The sequence below is a fragment of the Pelobates fuscus genome, chromosome 2 (assembly GCF_036172605.1).
Source record: "Pelobates fuscus isolate aPelFus1 chromosome 2, aPelFus1.pri, whole genome shotgun sequence".
NCBI lineage: Eukaryota > Metazoa > Chordata > Amphibia > Anura > Pelobatidae > Pelobates > Pelobates fuscus.
Genome location: NC_086318.1, coordinates 25,940,933 through 25,958,941, shown reverse-complemented (window position 1 = coordinate 25,958,941; position 18,009 = coordinate 25,940,933). Strand labels below are relative to the sequence as shown.

Here is an 18,009-nt window from a genome sequence, read left to right as displayed (position 1 = left end):
ACTGACAGTTAGAATGTCAGTGAAATTTCAGCTCAATCAAAAGATGCAAGACAGGGACTGCAAGGTTGTGCAAAAGGGGTATTTTCTCATGCATTGCAGGGTGCTGCATATCTCAGCATTCTACTCTGGTTCCTGTGCGAGAGTACAGCAGTCTACCTGTCCTCTCCTGATCTCTGCCCGTCTCTCCTGACTAGTGTCTCTGACTGCCTCTCTGCTGCTTCTAACTGTACGGCTGCCCACTTCCTTAAACTAAACTTGACCAAAACTGAAATTCTGGTCTTTCCTCCCTCAAGTGTTGTTACGCCTGTGTCTGTCTCCCTCCAAGTCAACAGTGCTACCATCAGCTCCACCACGCAGGCTCGCTGCCTAGGTGTTCTCTTTGACTCCGACCTCTCCTTCAAGCCTCATGTTCACTCTATCGCCAAATCCTGTCATTTCCATCTCAAAAACATTGCGCGCATCCGCCCCTACTTAACGCCAGATGCGACTAAGGTGCTGGTCCATTCCACTGTCCTTTCTCGCCTTTACTACTGTAATCCGCTTCTCAGTGGTCTTACGTGCTCCAACTTGTGCAGTTACTGTCCATAATGAATGCGGCGGCGAGGCTCATCTTCCTGACCGCCCGCACCTCCCATGCCTCACCCTTCTGTCAGTTCCTACATTGGCCTTCTATAAAATATAGAGCTCAATTTAAAATTCTGGTTCTTGCTTTCGAATCTCTACATAATGCTGCTCCCACCTATCTATCCTCCCTTATACACAAGCATGTCCCGTCTAGGCCCTTACGATCTGCTGAAGACTTACGTCTATCTTCTGTCCGTACTCCCACCTCTGATGCTCGCCTTCAAGATTTCTCGAGGGCTGCACCGTTCCTGTGGAACTCGCTTCCCTCCTCCGTTAGATGCTCACCCAGTTTCCACTCCTTCAAAAAAATCGTTAAAAACCCACTTCTTCATAAAAGCGTATCAATTAAACTGTTAATAGCTCCCAACTGATTCCTCTTCTGCAACTGTTACTAGTCTAATACTGTCCTTACCTTTTTGTGTCATTTTACCCCACTCCCTTTAGCATGTAAGCTCATTGAGCAGGGCCCTCAACCCCTCTGTTCCTGTGTGTCCAACTTGACTGGTTACAACTACATGTCTGTTCGTCCACCCATTGTAAAACGCTGCGGAATTTGACGGCGCTCTATAAAAATAATAATAATAATAATAATAATAATAATAATAATAATAATAATAATAATAATAATAATAAATGCTGTTGGAGGTTGTAGCACCAGGAGGTGAAGAAGGAAGATGTTGGATTCTGCTGGAAGAAGAAAGAGCTTCAAGCAAGTATCTCCCCTCAATTTCTCACCTCAGCCACCAAGTAGTGATGTCACCTTAGGGGGTCTTTGTAAAATATGTTTTGACAGCTTGTCGCCATATCATAGACCAGGGCTAGGCATCTTCAATATTCCATAAAATCCAGGGTGGCGAATGAATGCCTACACCCGTCCTGGATCTTAGTCGTGGGAATAACAGACTGTCTTTTCAGCAGGCTCAGTATCAGTTTAATGAAAATTAAAGGATATCCGTTATCCACAGGACATATGATGACAAAGTGCAGTTCGGGTAGGCTGCACACTGCAATGGGAATAGTTACACCCCAGTTATATGTAACTGCTCACCTGACTCATCCAGGTAGCCCCAATGGAGGGGAGTGAATGCCTGCTCAGACACACAGCATGTATCATTTTTGGGCAGTGAAAGTGGGGAAATTGAAAGATGTTAAGTGCAGCAAGCAAGCATTTGGCCTTAAATAATTCTATACCATGCTAGTCATTTATCTTGTAAATCGTACTGGAAAATGAGGGCTCCAGAAAATGACAGTGTCATATTAGATGGCATGCCCCTTTAAATATTCTCAAATCAACCCTTGATAAAGGCAGCCAGTTGGTGCCGAAACGTTGGGGGGGGTTTGGTGACTCGTGTTTCTGTCTGAGGCTTGTAAGGATTTTTGTGGTAATTTATTACTATTATTTTATTGTATCTGCCTTTACTTCTGTTACTTTGTTTATATTTATTTTTTCTTATATGTTTACATTCTGGTACTTTTTTGTACATAATAAAATTTTAATATTTTTTTGAGATTGTTATGGTGTGCATTCTATATCCTATATGCCCCTTTAAATAACCATCTATTTTACATAGAGGGGTCATACCAACCACCATGACAACTTCTGCTTTTAGAATTGGCCACAGTGCAAGCAGCTTGGAACACTGCCGACACATAGAAAGCACTACATTTAAGCATATTCCTATTATTTTCATTATAAACGTGGAGTAAGGGTAATGTGTTCCAACCTCGACCTTGAAACCACACCTTCTGCGCACATGAATTGGTCGCCTGGAACACTGCTTTGGACTAAATAATCTCAATGATGTGCATAAAAAAAAAAAAAAAAGGGTCGGTGGTCAGCATGCACTGCAAGCTGACAGACTTAATCAGCTTCTTCACTTGCACTCTGAGAGCGCCTGTAATGTGAAGCCTGTAGTACGCAGTCCAATACACTGCTTGCTTAATCGCACCCTCAGTTTGCCATACATCCGGAATTCCCTCAGTTCTTCCTGCCCCCTACAAAAAAAATCCTCCCTCCTTTAGCACTGCCTCTACCCAGCCCTCCACACCTCCCTCTGTTCTGTACTACCGCCATCCCTCTGTTCTGTGTTGCGCCACTTGTTGCGCATGTAACCAAAATACAACAAAGCTTCTATATTAAAAGCATTTGAAGCTTTATAAAATGACGTGTACTAAATTTAAATGTATTGCTATGCTCCAGTATGCCAACCCAAAATTTAACAGAAATCTAACCGGACAGAGACAAAAATTAACGTGGAGGAAACGCAGGGCAATTTTATCACATGTGGAAACATGGTCCAACCTCCCAAACTGTGATTGAGTATATTAATATTTATATAGATCTAGGTTTCTAACTTAAAAGGGCATGCTTAAAGTGGAGCTGTCACCATCTGGGGACTTTGCTGTATTTGCGAAGTCCCCCACTGGTGACAAAGAGAGGGGAGGTGAAATGCAGGCGGCGTGATCGTGTCAGTCTAACACCAAAAACATTACATCATAATGCAGTGGTTTTGTTAAATAGATCCTGTGCCTTTTCTCAGACAACGTAAAACACTGCCGTTTCTGAGAAATGGCACCGTTAATATTTGACCAAAAACCTACCTCTGGTGGCGGTCAGACCGACAGTTACTTCTTCCTTTTGAAGGTCTTCACATTCAGCTTCAGCATGCAGAGCACACGCACAAATGTGGCCAAGGCATCCCATACAAAAGTGCTGAATTCTATGCTTCTCTATGAGAAGCATTGGTTTGGTGGAGCACGCCAATTGTGGCGCCTGCAACGCGTGTTCTTATTGCTTATCTATGAGAAGCACCCGATTCGGAAAGAAGTAATCAAAATTGGAGAGGAGAGTCAGCTTACAAGAGAAGTATGGCTCAGTGTTGTAATAAATGTCAGTTTTAATGACGATTTTGTTAATAATATAGAATTTTTATAATAATAAAAACGGGGAAGGCACATGAAAAGAAGAAATCTAATAATAAAATACTGCTACAACATTCCTTTTAATATTATCAAAGCAGACTATATACCCGCTAGACACAGGGCGGAACTTCACGTTTTATAATTCTAAAATGAATAGCTATAGGTTTGCGATTACTTATCTATATGATTAACCTAGACTTGCAGTCCCAAGATAAGAAAATTACTCATAATCTTACTGTCCTCAAGCTAATCGCTGTTTAAAGCACTTAGTAAATGCTTTTAGATACAAAAAGGTATATTTTAATAACCAAAATTACACGAACTCCTTGCAGAGATTATACAGCAAGGAACATCATGTCTTCCTAATACTATTTATTGCATCTTCCGAGATTTGAAAACCTCTCTGCAGCAATGAGCTCACAAAAAACTAAAAATTTAACACGTTTCCCATGGACGGCAGGTGAGCAGAAGATTATGGAATACATGCAGTGTATGATAAACAACGAACGAGCACTGTGACACGGGAAGGTTATACGAACTGTTTGTGCACCAACCAGCCGAACTACCTTTTTACATGGCAAAATTACTAGCGCATATTGTATGTATTTTATATATTAAAAAAAAAAAATTCTCTATTCATATAAAACTATTTTCTTTTTATGCTGCCGTTTCTTAAAGTCACGGTCAATAATGAGATTATTGCACAACCAGATTGCTAAAGAATTGCTGGCGATATGTTGTGCTAATCTTTTCTTTAAAAATAATCCCGTTAGTTTGCTTTTCATTAACATGCCAAGCGCGCATGTGCTCAAACAGAATCACTCCATAGGCCATGACTATATGGCAACAAACCAAAGTCACCCACAACGCAGTTGTAGTTTAATCCCGTAGTTTTATTCACCACTAACGCCGTCTCCTGAAATCTCGAAGATCTATTTCACCATTTTCACAACAAGCCAAAAAGGAGACTACCGGCACCCCAAGAATCTGAACAAATTGCATAGGCTAACATAGGCTAGGTGTCCTGTCCCTGCATCATAGAAATCTGTATATTATAGCTCCAGGAATTTGCTAAATTTATAGCTCCTAAAATCCCTCTCTCAAAAAGAGAGAAACGATGAGGGGGACAGGCCAATTCAGAAGAAGTGGTGTGTCACTCAAGAAAAAGGCCTTGTCAGCCTGCTCTGTAGGACATCTTTGAAGGGCCCAATTCAGGGCTGCACATGTGCTGATCACTTCTAAATCAGTGTCCTAATATTACTCTGTGCTGTGCTTCCTGACATTTTCCTGTTCTCCCCAAAAGCACCACTGATTAAACCTAGAATGGGACTGAGGAATCAGAGTCTGCTGGGAAGCGTGTTGATGATGTCAAAGGAGTAAACCTTACTAGCGATTGTATGGCACACATTGAGTGAACACGCAGCGCACGTCCAAACTTGTACAGGCTCACTCACTTATTTACATCAATGTAGCTTTGTTCTCGGCCACTTCCTGGTTTACACACAGGCTGTAGATTTGCAAACGGGTGCCTTCAATACACTAGTATTTTTTTAATTTATTAAAAATGGGAGTCAAATCTCGCTTAGTGGAAACCTAAAAATGATCTTCAAAATAACAGGAGAGCTGCGAATTAGTACAGTTTGGACATTCCTCTCCTCTTATGACTTGCTTAACTTTTGTCTTTGTAAAACTAATAAACTTAACTGAGAAGAATAAAATAAAATATTAGTTTGGACCTCACGGGCAATCTATTCACCATCAAAGCAGGATCACACGGTAGGTAGTCAACAGCTTTCCAACTTACGTTGACCTTCCAGTTGTCGCGGTCCGGCACTACTTCAGAAATATCTTAAGCAGACATTCCCCTTCCACATTAGATACATCAATTTTTCCTGAATATTGACAGAATCTGCTTTAGCAATTTCTGAAGAGAGGACCAGATCGGAGGCACCCAAGAGATCAAGGGAAGGGTCAAACAGCCCAAAAATACTGTAATCGTGTGGTGCTTGGACTTCAAAATGTGTATTGGTTTTACAAACCTTCAGGGCACATACTGGCACCAATATCAATTTAATGAAGGGTGTACATGTCTTGAGGTTATATTCTGACGTTAAATGATAACTTGAACCAAATAACTATTTTAATAAAAACACTGTATTTGCTTAATGTAACCCTTGCCACCAGGCCTCCCCTACCGCCCCACGTAAAATTTAAATAAATAAAAAATAAAGTAATACGTTACCGCTGTTATGATTTCCCCCTCCCAGACCCTAACTGAAGTCACTCTTTATTTTAGGGGGTGTAAAAGGGATACAGGGAAAGGATGGGCTGACTGGAGGACATGGGCGACATACAGAGAGGGGCCATGCCGCCATTAAACTACTGTCACCAACTGATGTCTAGTATGCACAGAATTAAAACGCCCCAGTTACGTTGCAGTAGGTGGAGTTACACCTCCAGCAGCGAAGGGGTGTAACTCTATGTTTAGCGTTTCAAAGAGAAACACTGCAAGTACAAACTCCAGGCACGATCGCCGTTTCAAATCACTGAAGTGGTTATGGTGCTTGGGAGCAACCCTTTAAGCAGTTGACACACAACACAACAGCTGGCGGAAATATCACTAATTAAGCATCATTATATAATTCAAGACATGCATAATAATGTAATAAATTATAAATAAATACATTTTATAAAATCACCACAAAATCCCCAGGCAACAATCTCGTCAATATATTCACTTTCCTAGAAAACCGTTATCGGAAATGGGGCTAGATTAATAAGAACCAGTGTCTCTCAAGCATCAGGAAAATGGTCTTCTCATTGGTTTGATCCATCACGGCCACAGACATCCACGCAGCCAGCTCACGACGTACGCTTGGTAGTTACTAAGGAAACCAACAAGCACTAGGCTAAACTACATATGGTGACCCTAGGCCCATTCCCGCTACTGCCAAAAGCCTAAAAGGCAACAAACAAGATCAATGAACGGATATATCTAGATCGGCAAGCACAATGGCATGTTAACCTGCACGTAGCAAAATAAATAAATATAAGATACATAAAAAAATAAAAAATAAAAAAAAAAAAAAAAAAAAAACACATACAAGTGTAACGACCACCCATAAAACCAAAAACAAAGCAGCATAGCCGAAAAATAAAAGTTAACAAAAGTGACATATGCGTGTTACACCGACAAGGAAGTACTAAATACAATTACATGTCAGTTGTCCAAAGTGTGAAATTGTTTAAAAAGCTCCAATTAAAAGCAAGGTACATATTCTTGATTAGGAGCCCTGCAGTACCCTCTCCCTACAGTGACTCCTGCAGTTCCTGGTCTGCCTGCCACCCTGGCAAAATCTGAGGTTGAATGGGGACAGTCTGTGCTAGACACACCAAATAGAAACATGCCCAACTCCCTGGGGGCAAAGCTCCAAATCTGCCCCATTGCGCTCTGTTTAAAAGTGCTGCAAATTTTACAGATTAAAGTCAAGGTTCTCTTTTACTTATATACACACACCAATATCTTTAATTAGGTCTCACTTATAAGAATATATATATATATATATATATATATATATATATATATTTATTTTTTATAAAAAAAAATTTCCCCCCAGGATAAAAACTCTCAAAGATAAGAACTGGTGCTTATATGAAACAGGGCAATGTGAGATGTGAATTTCCCAGGAATGGGAGGGGGATTGGGGTATAATTAGATAGCAGATAAAAAGGAAATAGTTTTGTAATTAGATCTCTGTGCAGGAGAGAGATTGCAATGAGATGGACTGTCTTTTTAACGGTATTCCAATCAACCCTCGCAGTATCAATGGGAATCAAAGTATTCATTTAAAGGGACAGCTGCAGGGCTTCACCACCAATTAGAATCAAGCACGTACCCCATATCTCATTCCAATAAGGATCCACCTTGGGAATTATGGCAGAACCAGGGATGGAACTATGAAAGGAGTTATGGTTAGCTAACAGAGCTCCCCCCAGAATCTGCAACATTCCAAAAGCTCCCCCCCCCCCCGAATCTGCAACATTCCAAAAGCTCCCCTCAGAATCTGCAACATTCCAAAAGCTCCCCTCAGAATCTGCAACATTCCAAAAGCTCCCCTCAGAATCTGCAACATTCCAAAAGCTCCCCTCAGAATCTGCAACATTCCAAAAGCTTCCCTAAGAATCTGCAACATTCCAAAAGCTCCCCCCAGAATCTGCAACATTCCAAAAGCTCCCCCCAGAATCTGCAACATTCCAAAAGCTCCCCTTAGAATCTGCAACATTCCAAAAGCTCCCCTTAGAATCTGCAACATTCCAAAAGCTCCCCTCCTTAAAATGACTTGCCCCACATAGAGCAGACAGTGCAGTGACTTGGGATCCCCAGAGGGGACTCCATCCAGACTCAGGGTCCCAGCCAGGGGCTCCTGATTGCATCCTAGGGGGCACAGAGCCTGGGAGCTGGGGTGGGGGTCTCTCACCTCAAACATGAGCCCAATGAGGACCACGATGGCCAGGAAGAGGCAGATGTCCGCATGGTTGTGGATGACAAACTCCTGGCTGAAGATGGGGTAAGTTTTCCTCCTTCTGAAAGCCATCTCCAGACAGTTTTTGCCCCGTGTCTCTCCTCCCTCCTGCTCCTCTCCACCCTTCCTCCACTCTCCCACTCACTGAGCTGCAAACTTCTCCTTTCCCAGTAACAAGTTACAGACTAGGGGCTGCGCTGCGGCCACCTCCTCCTCCTCCTGCGGCCAGGCCCCGCCCCATTAACCCTCTCCTCGCCGGGCTGGCTGGCTGGCTGGCAGCAGGGCCACTGAGGGCAGCATTCCTGTGTTCCAGCCAGGTTTTACCTAATCAGGGACATTAACCCTGTCTGTGTAGGTGAGAGTCAGTGCTGTGCATAGGAATTGCTCTCAGTTCTGTTAAGTATTAACCCCTTCATGGACCTCCACCAATATTGCACTTTACATTGCTAAAGCAGACAATATTTTATTGTTTATTCATTTGGGGTCTATTTTGTACTTTTCACAGCAGAAAGTTTAGCCGATCTTTGCGCTTTGTTTCAGGTATACCGCTTAAGAGTTAATGGGATCACTGCAGTGGTTATGGTGTCAGGAGTGCCCCAATGCTCCCTACAGTAAGTAGTCGAACTGTTTTTTTTTTTTTTTTACTTCTTATCTATGGTTCACCAGGTCCGACTCCCTAACCTCCACTGATGCCAGAGAGCAATAAGCTGACACTCTCAGCCAATGAGCTGAGCCCTACACTGCACAATTTCACTCAGGAGACCTCATGGAATTTCAGATCTCCAGTGTTCCAGTGTTCGTGTGGACAGGTATAGGCACCCTGTGTTTTCCAAGTAAGAGGTCAAACATGGATTCCTTAAATGGATATATATCCTCCAAAAATAGAACCTCCACAAACATTAGCAAGCAGGGGCGCTCTAGATGGAACTATAATCACCGTCGATCTTTGTAAATTACAGTCTTTCTATCACAGGATTTTCTATTCGAAAGCTCAATGCAGTCATAAGATAGAAAGGAGAGAAATCGATCTCCATAGTGCAAAACGTTTAATACTTTTATTACGAAGTGCTGGGTTAAACAAACACTCCGTTATAGTAAATAAATAATAAAGCGCAAGTACAGCCTTGTAAACAATAAAAATCTCCCGTAATTATTGTCGGTCTCTCACCAAATGCGTTTTGTGACAGAGGGTATAACATAGGAGCTCATATATCCAGTATTTATAGGCACAATTAACAGTTTTTCTTCTAATAATTATCTAAAGCCATGCGGCGCTCCTCTTATACCAATTCCGTCACTTTTCCTCTCAAATTGGCGATCCATTTCCCGAACATGCGTTCCAAGGTTAACTGCAACTTCCACCAATCACACTTTACCGTATTACACATGTTCCTGAAAGGGACAGTTTAGGCACCATAACTACTTTACCAAAATGAAGTTGTTATGGTGGCAGGAGGTCCCTGGTGCTGGCTCACCTTAAAGGGTTAACCGTTCTCGAATGGTTTAGCTTTAAAGTCTGTGTTCCAGCCATAGGCGTGCGCAGCCTATTGCATAAGCGTGTGCACCCTAAAGCACAAACACACACGGCATATATATATATAAGGGACGTATTAGCCGTGAGGCAAACAAGGCATTTGCCTTGGGCGGCACTTTCCAAATGCCCAGACAAATTGTCTTGTTAGCCTGGCGGCTAACTGACAATCCAGGCGGGCGGGTGGAGCTGGCAAGGGAGCACTGATTAGTGAGCTCTCTGCTCAGTTCCCTTGCGCGCCGCAGAGTGATGACGTCATATTCCAGCTCCCGGCATCACACTGCGGTGCGCAAGGGAGCTGAACAGGAGGACCAGTGCTCCCTTGGCGCCTGCAGTCACTGTCCGGCCGCCCAGCAGCCCCACTGGACCCCAGGGAAAGGGGGAAAGGGAGAACCCCTCCCCCCCCAACATTCCCAAAGGTAAGGAGGCTGGGGGGATTGAATTTAAAAAAAAAATTGAGTGTTAATGTGTGTGTGTCTGTTAGTGAGTGTGTCTGTTAGCTAGTGTATGCGTGTCTGTCAGTGAATGTGTATGTGTGTGTGTATTTAGAAGGCGGGGAAGGGAGGGCAACTGTGGGGGTGGGTGGCACTGTTTAGGAAATAGCCCCCCTCCCTTCTTACCTTTTGTAGGGAGGGGGGACCATGCTGCTGCCATCCCTGGTGGTCCAGTGGTGAGTGAACTCTAGCTTGCGGGGCTAGAGTTCACTTTCGCGAGATCTGAGCGTTGGCACGACAACGCTCCATCTGCGAGAGGAACCCGGCAGAGCTGCTGGCTAGAGCTCCCCGGGTCCTCTCCTGCCTCGCTCCCTGCCTGTGGGCTGGTGAACACCGGCCCATGGGGGCACATAGCGCGGGCCGCAGGGATTAAGGTGTGCCCAGGCACACCCGGCACACCCCATGCGCACGCTTATGGTTCCAGCGCCGCATCTCTAGATCTCTCTGCCCTTCATTTTTCTAGAATTCTCTAAAACGTGCAGTAGAGCTGCTGCTGATTGGCTGAGAGCAGTCAGCTGATGCTGTCAGCCAGTCAGTGATCCAAATTCATAAACCTGGCTTGAAAGAGGTTCGCCAATTTTAGTGCCATGGACCTTCTAGCACCATACCAACTTGAATCAGATGAAGTTGTTATGGTGCTCAGAGTGTTCCTTTAATGTTGTCCAGTTAGAAGAGATATTTGTACCCAGTAGGCTGCATAGCATTTGTGAGAACATGGCTTAATTGGGCCACTTATCAGAGAAACGCCTGTATGGCGCCCCTGGATGGCCCCTCAGTACTTTTTAACAATAGGTGAGTTATTATTTTCCCTAATGAACTGTGTGTAGTCTCACAGTACCCTCAAGCCACTAAACCATCAAGTACATTAAAGGGTTCCTTCAAGCACAATAACCACTGTGGTTATTTGTAGTGGTCATGGTGCCTGGAGTCTGTGCAGAGTTTCACATTTAACCTCTGGTTCTGGAGGTTTAACTCCACTTCTGGTAGCGTCACTGGGGCGTCTTTAGCCAGCCAATTACTAGAGTTGCGGGCTGGCTAATGTCAATTCTGAGAATAGTCTGATGCACAGAATATCATTCATTGGCCCAGAGCCATCAACTGACACTCTCACTGACACATTGAATGGCTGGGTGGGATCGGCGTCTGACTCCTGTAGCATTGCAGAAGCTGGATGTTGCCACAGACAGCAGCATAGGACACAACGCCCAGTGGGACCCAGGTAAGAGCACAAAGCATTGCAAAACAGTTTGCCCCAATACAAGGGGATGGCATCAGGGTACAGCAAGTGATGAACCCGTTAAATAAAAAAATAAACCTAAAAAATAAATAATACAACATATTAAAACATCCACTCTTGCCACAGAGAAAGACCCTTAAAATAATAAAAGAAAAAAAAACATATTCGTCTGCCCCATTTGTTAAAATATCGTCCAGAAACCACACAATCCATTTGTTGTTCTGGTTGGGAAGGTTTTGGCCATTGATCAAGCTTCTCCTGCATTGTGATTGGCTGGTAGAGTAGCCATCGGGTCAAACTGTATCATTGAGGGAGTCTGAGGTTACGGTGAACTGTGGGTTATATAAATGCATTTTAGAGCTATTGTTATGAAGTACCTTTATTTTTAGGGGAGTGACTAGTCTAAGGCAAAGGAAAGGTTTTTTTTACTGTAAGAACAATCAGGATGTGGAATTCTCTGCCTGAAGAAGTGGTTTTATCAGAGTCCATACAGATGTTCAAACAGATACTAGATGCATACTTGCAAAAACAGAATATTCAAGGATATAATCTTTCAATGTAGGGTAATAACTGCTTGATCCAAGGATAAATCTGACTGCCATTCTGGGGTCAAGAAGGAATTTTTTTCCTAGCTTGTTGCAAAATTGGAAGTGCTTCAAACTGGTTTTTTTTTGCCTTCTTTTGGATCAACAGCAAAAAAACACGTGAGGAAGGCTGAACTTGATGGACGCAATTCTCTTTTCAGCTATGTAACTATGTAACTATGTAACTAGTGCAAAACCTAGTTTTATTAAAAGATCACTCCAGTTGGAAATAATTAATCAAATGTTTAGATTTCGGTCCTCGCATTTTAGCATGAATTGAATTAAACAAGGTAAATTCACATTTATTCCGGTACTGGAGGAGTCTCCTGACTGCGGCACCTCTTGTGAAGTCAGCCGCCACAAACCACCAACAATGCTTCTGAGTCTAACTGAGGAGCAATGAAACCAATCTTTCTCTGTGTGAAGCACTGACTTGGAGTTCAAAGCTAGTGATGCAACCCTCCTGGCGGTCTGCGTCACGTTTAAAGAGGTGTTACGTAGGAGATTTGGAGAAGTTCCGATTTCTCTACCAATCGTGACTATTATAAAATAAGTCTGCAGGGATAGGCAGCTGAAGTGCTTTAGGTACTTTGAGTGTTCTTTTAACGTGTATCTACAATGGCTGGCATGATATACTGCCAATTTAAATAACACAACATTTATATATGTACATTAAATGGACACTTCTTAATGATTGAATTCAGGTGTTTCATTCAGACCCATTGCCACAAGCGGATAAAATCAAACATCTAGCCATGCAGTCGGCATTTACAAACATTTGTGAAATAAATGTGTCGTTCGGTGAATTCCAATGTGGTACTGTGATCGGATGCCACCTTTGCAATAAGTCAGTCTGTGAAATTACATCCCTGCTAGATATTCAACTGTAAGTGGTAATATTGGAAAGTGGAATATTTAGGAACAGCAGCCACAAAGCGGAAAACCACGTAAAGTCACAGAGTGGGGTCATCGAGTGCTGAGGCACCTGGTGTGTAAAAGTCACCAACACTCTGCTGAATCCATAGCCGAAGAGTTCCAAACTTCCACCGGCATTAATATCGGCACAAAAAGTGTGCAACGGGAGCTTCATTGAGTGGGTTTCAGTGGCCGAGCAACTGCATGCAAGCCTTACATCACCAAGTACAATGACAAGCGTCAGATTAAGTGGTGTAAAGCATGATACCACTGGATCTGGATCAATGGAAACGTGTTCTGTAGAGGGATGATTCACGAATCTCTATTTGGCAGTCTGATGGGCGAGTCTAGGTTTGGCAGATGCCAGGAGAACGTTCCCTGTCTGACTGCGTTGTGCCAACTGTAAAGTTTGGCGGAGGAGGGATAATGGTACGGGGCTGTTTTTCAGGGGTTGAGCTAGGCCCATGACTTCCAGTGAAGGGAAATCTTGATGTTTCATGATATCAAGATGTCTTGCACAATGCTCTGCTTCCAACTCTGGGGAAGACCATTTGTATTCCAGCATGACTGTACCCCAGTGCATAAAGCAAGGTCCATAAAGACATGGTTGGATGAGTTTGGTGTGGAAGAACTTGACAGAGTCGCACATAGTCCTGATCTTAACCCCATCAAACAGCTTTGGGCTGAAAATGGAACAGAAATTGCGAGCCAGGCTTTCTCATCCAACATCAGTGCCTGACCTCCCAAATGCTATACTGGATAAATGGGCAAAGACTCCCACAGAAACACTCCAAACTATTCTGAAAAGCCTTCCCAGAAGAGGGGAAGCTATTAGAAGGGAGGGACCAATTACATATTAATGTCTATGTATTTAGAATGCGATGTCATAAAAGTCCATGGTTGTGTAATGGTCAGGTGTCCAAATACAATTGTCCATATAGTATATAGTGATTGTGTGTGGTCCACCATAAAGAACACCCAGACAGTACTTCTATGTATGTTTAGAACGGTCATCATATATCACATTCTGCTGAAAGGAGTCACATTGTGCGTGTTACATTAGAAAGCCACCAAGCCTCATTCCATCGAAGTTTAAAAATGACTGTACATTGTTCATAACTGCACCACCCACCAACATGGTTAAATAAAAACACAGCTGTTTGCACAGTATGTATGATATATATATATATATATATATATATATATATATATATATATATTTGTGTGCAGATCTATCACATCTTATTTACTGTCCCCTGCCCCTCGGGTATCTGTATATAAGACCAGTAATACATAATAATTAGTTTCTTTCTGAAGGTTCTAATCTGGGTAACCTGTATTTCTGCAGATTCTATGCAGTATAATGTCCACATTGCATGTGATTGCTGTATTGAACAGCTGTAGTGATACAGGGTAGTCTAATTTCAGTGTTCTGACCTGAATAGAGTCATTTATTCAGGGTTTACTCGAGCTCTGATCTGCTTCCTGGCGAGGTCACCTCAACCTTTCATCCTTCAGTGGTTGATAAAATTAGTACCAGGAATCACATCAAGTAATGATACCGTCAAAACTACAAGGTGTAACACTGAAACTAGTAAAAAATAAAATAAAAAAATCTGGGGGCGGGGCCTGACCGCGGACAGGAGCAGACGCATACTGCAGCAGCTCCTGCATATCCACGCTAAATGCACCCAAATTACAGGGCACAGAACCAGCAAACCGGTAAAATCGGACCTAATCATCGAAGGGGACTCTCTACGCTCCAAGTAGATACCAAACATGTGGACTTCCGAGCCGGTTCCGAGCACACAAATTCTGCGGCCTAGTAGCATGGTAGGCCCGGGGGAGACGGCCGCTCTCCCGCCGCCACCACAACTCAAGGCTGATCCCGGATTGGGTTCCTGTTCCCCCCCCTATGGACCGGCGGGGGTTATCCCGGTCCCCACAGACCTGGCAAGTATGCCATCAGCGTCTCTCACTCCATACCGCATCGCGGGCTCCGACTACACCGGGCCTTGCGTAATGGTGGACACATGCCGTCTATCAGAACCCACACCTCACCAGCCAATACTCACTCAGCTGGATGCAATATTCACCCGATTTTGGGAGAGACTGCAGCAGCGCTCTACTGCCCAATTACCTCAAACACAGAGAGGGAAAGTAGTGGAACCTGAGGCCGTGGAGCGGAGTGGGCCTGTCCCGGGCTCAGCACCCTGCTCAATCCACGCACCACGCGTCCAACGCCCACCCGGGCTGAGGGTCATCCGGAGTTCCCGCCCGAGGCAACACCCGCACCGCCGGAGGGCCACCCGCCGCAGGCGGCGGAGGAGTAAGATCGGGGCCTTTCATGGCGCCCGCACAGGGAGAGACCCGGACCTACGGAATTCCCGGGTCCACGGGACATCACTGCCGACCCCACACCAGGCCTGGGGCTGGGGAGAGGCCACGTTCTGCCTGCGGATTACCACTACTCCCCGAGCACTTCCAGCTCGCCAAGCACCGGGATCGGCTGAAAATGAGGTCGGAAGATGGAGTCCAGCCTCACATTTAAAGAGGATCTCACAGCAGAAGGACTTATCTTACACAGGCGGACTCTGACTCTCTATTAACGCAGCATGTATCCATCACACACATGAGGCACACACCACCTACCACTCCACCTCACTACGATACCATATTACACCACCTTGTTAACATGCTAGGAATGGGGCTGCTCCTCGAAGGCATGGCTCTACACTCACACTAACAGAACCCACTACGTACAAGACGGCACAATCACCACACTAACAACACGGGATGCCGGCAGCACTGATACCTACAACGCGTGCTAAGTCCCAGGCTGCCTCATCTTTCAGCCAACCTGGATAGGAGACACACTACACTACACCGCACGCTTGCCGGTCAGGTGGCTCTAAGCGCCAACAAGTGAGCCTAAACATACTATCACCCCACCTACTACATCTCAGCTTAGGCTTGGCTAATTGCTCAACTACAGTCTCGTTTTACATGTTCTTTTACATGCTATAATGCACGCAGCCTACTCATATGTTATTTTTGTTTTGCATGTTCAATCTATCAGAAAGCCTAATCTGCGATCGACTCATCTGTATACCTAGCCTATAAGCATGTCTACTAGAATAAGCTGGTATCACATTTAGCATGTAACTTTGCCCGCATTGGCACTCTGATAAGCGTAGTTTAAGTAATATCTTTCTGTTCCAAAGATATAACTAAGCCTAACTCAATGGAATAAGCACCATTCATTTACTTTAATTTTCACTACTTTATTTTGATTCGTTTAACTATGCCTAGATCGCTATGTTTATTCATGTCTCAAAAAGAAAAATATGGCAGTTTCTCTTGGGAGAGTAGCACAAACCATCTTGTTATCATAAACGCATGTTTCCCCGTAATACCTCCCTTTTCTATTCTGTACCCCATGACGCATATGCCATAATAAAAGAAAGATTTACAAAAAAAAAAAAAAATCTTAATTTTTTTTCTGTGCAAAAATATCAGAAGACTCTGTGGTAATACAAGAATGATTACGAAAATGTAACACTGCTCATATCATTTTCCCATTCGCTCTCTTTGTACCCTGTAGCCCCAATTCCTTGGAACTGTTTTGGGCATAGGACCATGTGCACGGTTGGTCAAAACTATGACTTCCATGAAAATCCAGAACCCCTGGACCGATATGGGTGATTTTTGGATATGTTGGTCCCCCAGATCTGGGCTACCAGGGGACTTTTGTGGGGTTTCCATGTGTTTTGGGGGTACTTTCGGGATGTTGTTAAAATGTATGTTTTCTGTGCCTGGAGATAATGGAGTTTAGTACAGTTCCTGACTCAGGAAACCCCTTGCATGGGGTCTCACATAAAAGGTCATGTGTGGCTCCCATTAAATCAGTTCTCCTTCATCCTCAACATAGAGCCTCGTCGCATGCTTGGAGGGAACAGCTATATTTACTCTGGGGATTGCTATAATCACTATACTCCCTTGGATTATAATCACTAGCTCTTCTAAGAGCTATCCTGTTATACTCTGGTGTAGTAGAGGTCTACCCACTGGAAGCTGGATCCAGGTCTTGGGTCCAGGGTGGGTGGAGGACAGCGAGACCCCAACCAAGCTGTAACACTGGCTGCGGGGATGACGGTGGTTATGGTGTCTGGTGAAGTGCATGGAAGTACTCGGGAATACTAGGAAGCATCGATTGGCGGAGGCACCCATTAGGGGTACCAGGCGGTCCACCACACACACATAATAGAAAATGAAGTATCACAGAAAAAAAAAAAGGTTTATACAAGTTCCCGGTAGTTTTCAATCTTTATTTAATGGTGTATTTTCCAAGTTAAAGGGAGTTCTCTTTGAAATATCATGATGTTCCAGCGAAAAATGTCTATCACTTAAAACATGGGATTCACTTCCAATTACTAAAACAGCAATTTTATGAAAGCATTTATATATTTGTTTTGTGTTTATAATTAAATACAAGTATATATTTACATCATGTTTTTTGTTCATAAAAAAAAAAAAAGGAGAAAAAACAAAAAACACACCAGCTAAAGATGCGTGTCCGGTTGACTGCCAACTGCAATGATTCCTCCACTCAGGGGTAAGTGCTCTACCCACAGGCTGAATACCATCAGTGTAGTTTGCCCAGCACCAGTGGCGTACACACAATCCGGTGCAAAACTGATCCTTGTCCCCCCCCCCCCAACAAAAAGACACACACACACAAACAGGCACACATATATACATATACCGACACACACACATACAGACAGACACATACATACATATAGACAGGCACACATACACACAGGCAGACACATACATATAGACAGGCATACATACACACACACACACACACACATAAACAGACAAGCACACATACATACATACAAACACACACAATATTTAAGTCACCCTCCTATTTCTTAACTTTTAGGTGAAGGAGGGTGACTGGGGTCCAGTGGTGGCTCAGGTGGATGGGAGTCAGAGTTCCTACTCTGACTCCCTGGTCTTTCTCCCGCGCGGGCTCTGTGTGTTAGATGGGAGGGGTGACGTGCAGTCACTTCCTCCCAGCTCTATGTGAGCTCATCACAAGGGGCCCGGTTGCGCTGTTACAGCGCCCAGCGCTGACCGGGCCCCCTTATAATCCATAGGGTGGCCCTGA

The 18,009-nt window shown here is 43.9% G+C and overlaps 1 protein-coding gene across 1 annotated transcript in view; it reads right to left on the bottom strand.

Annotated features, from left to right (window-relative positions):
• The window catches only part of TRAM2 (translocation associated membrane protein 2), a 58,157-nt gene extending 49,912 nt beyond the window's left edge, over positions 1-8,245 (bottom strand). The window contains exon 1 of the mRNA XM_063442033.1: positions 8,025-8,245. Within this exon, the coding sequence (XP_063298103.1) occupies positions 8,025-8,141 (117 nt within the window). The 5' untranslated portion in view covers positions 8,142-8,245. The remainder of the gene's footprint in view (positions 1-8,024) is intronic.
• Between the last annotated feature and the right edge of the window lie 9,764 nt (positions 8,246-18,009).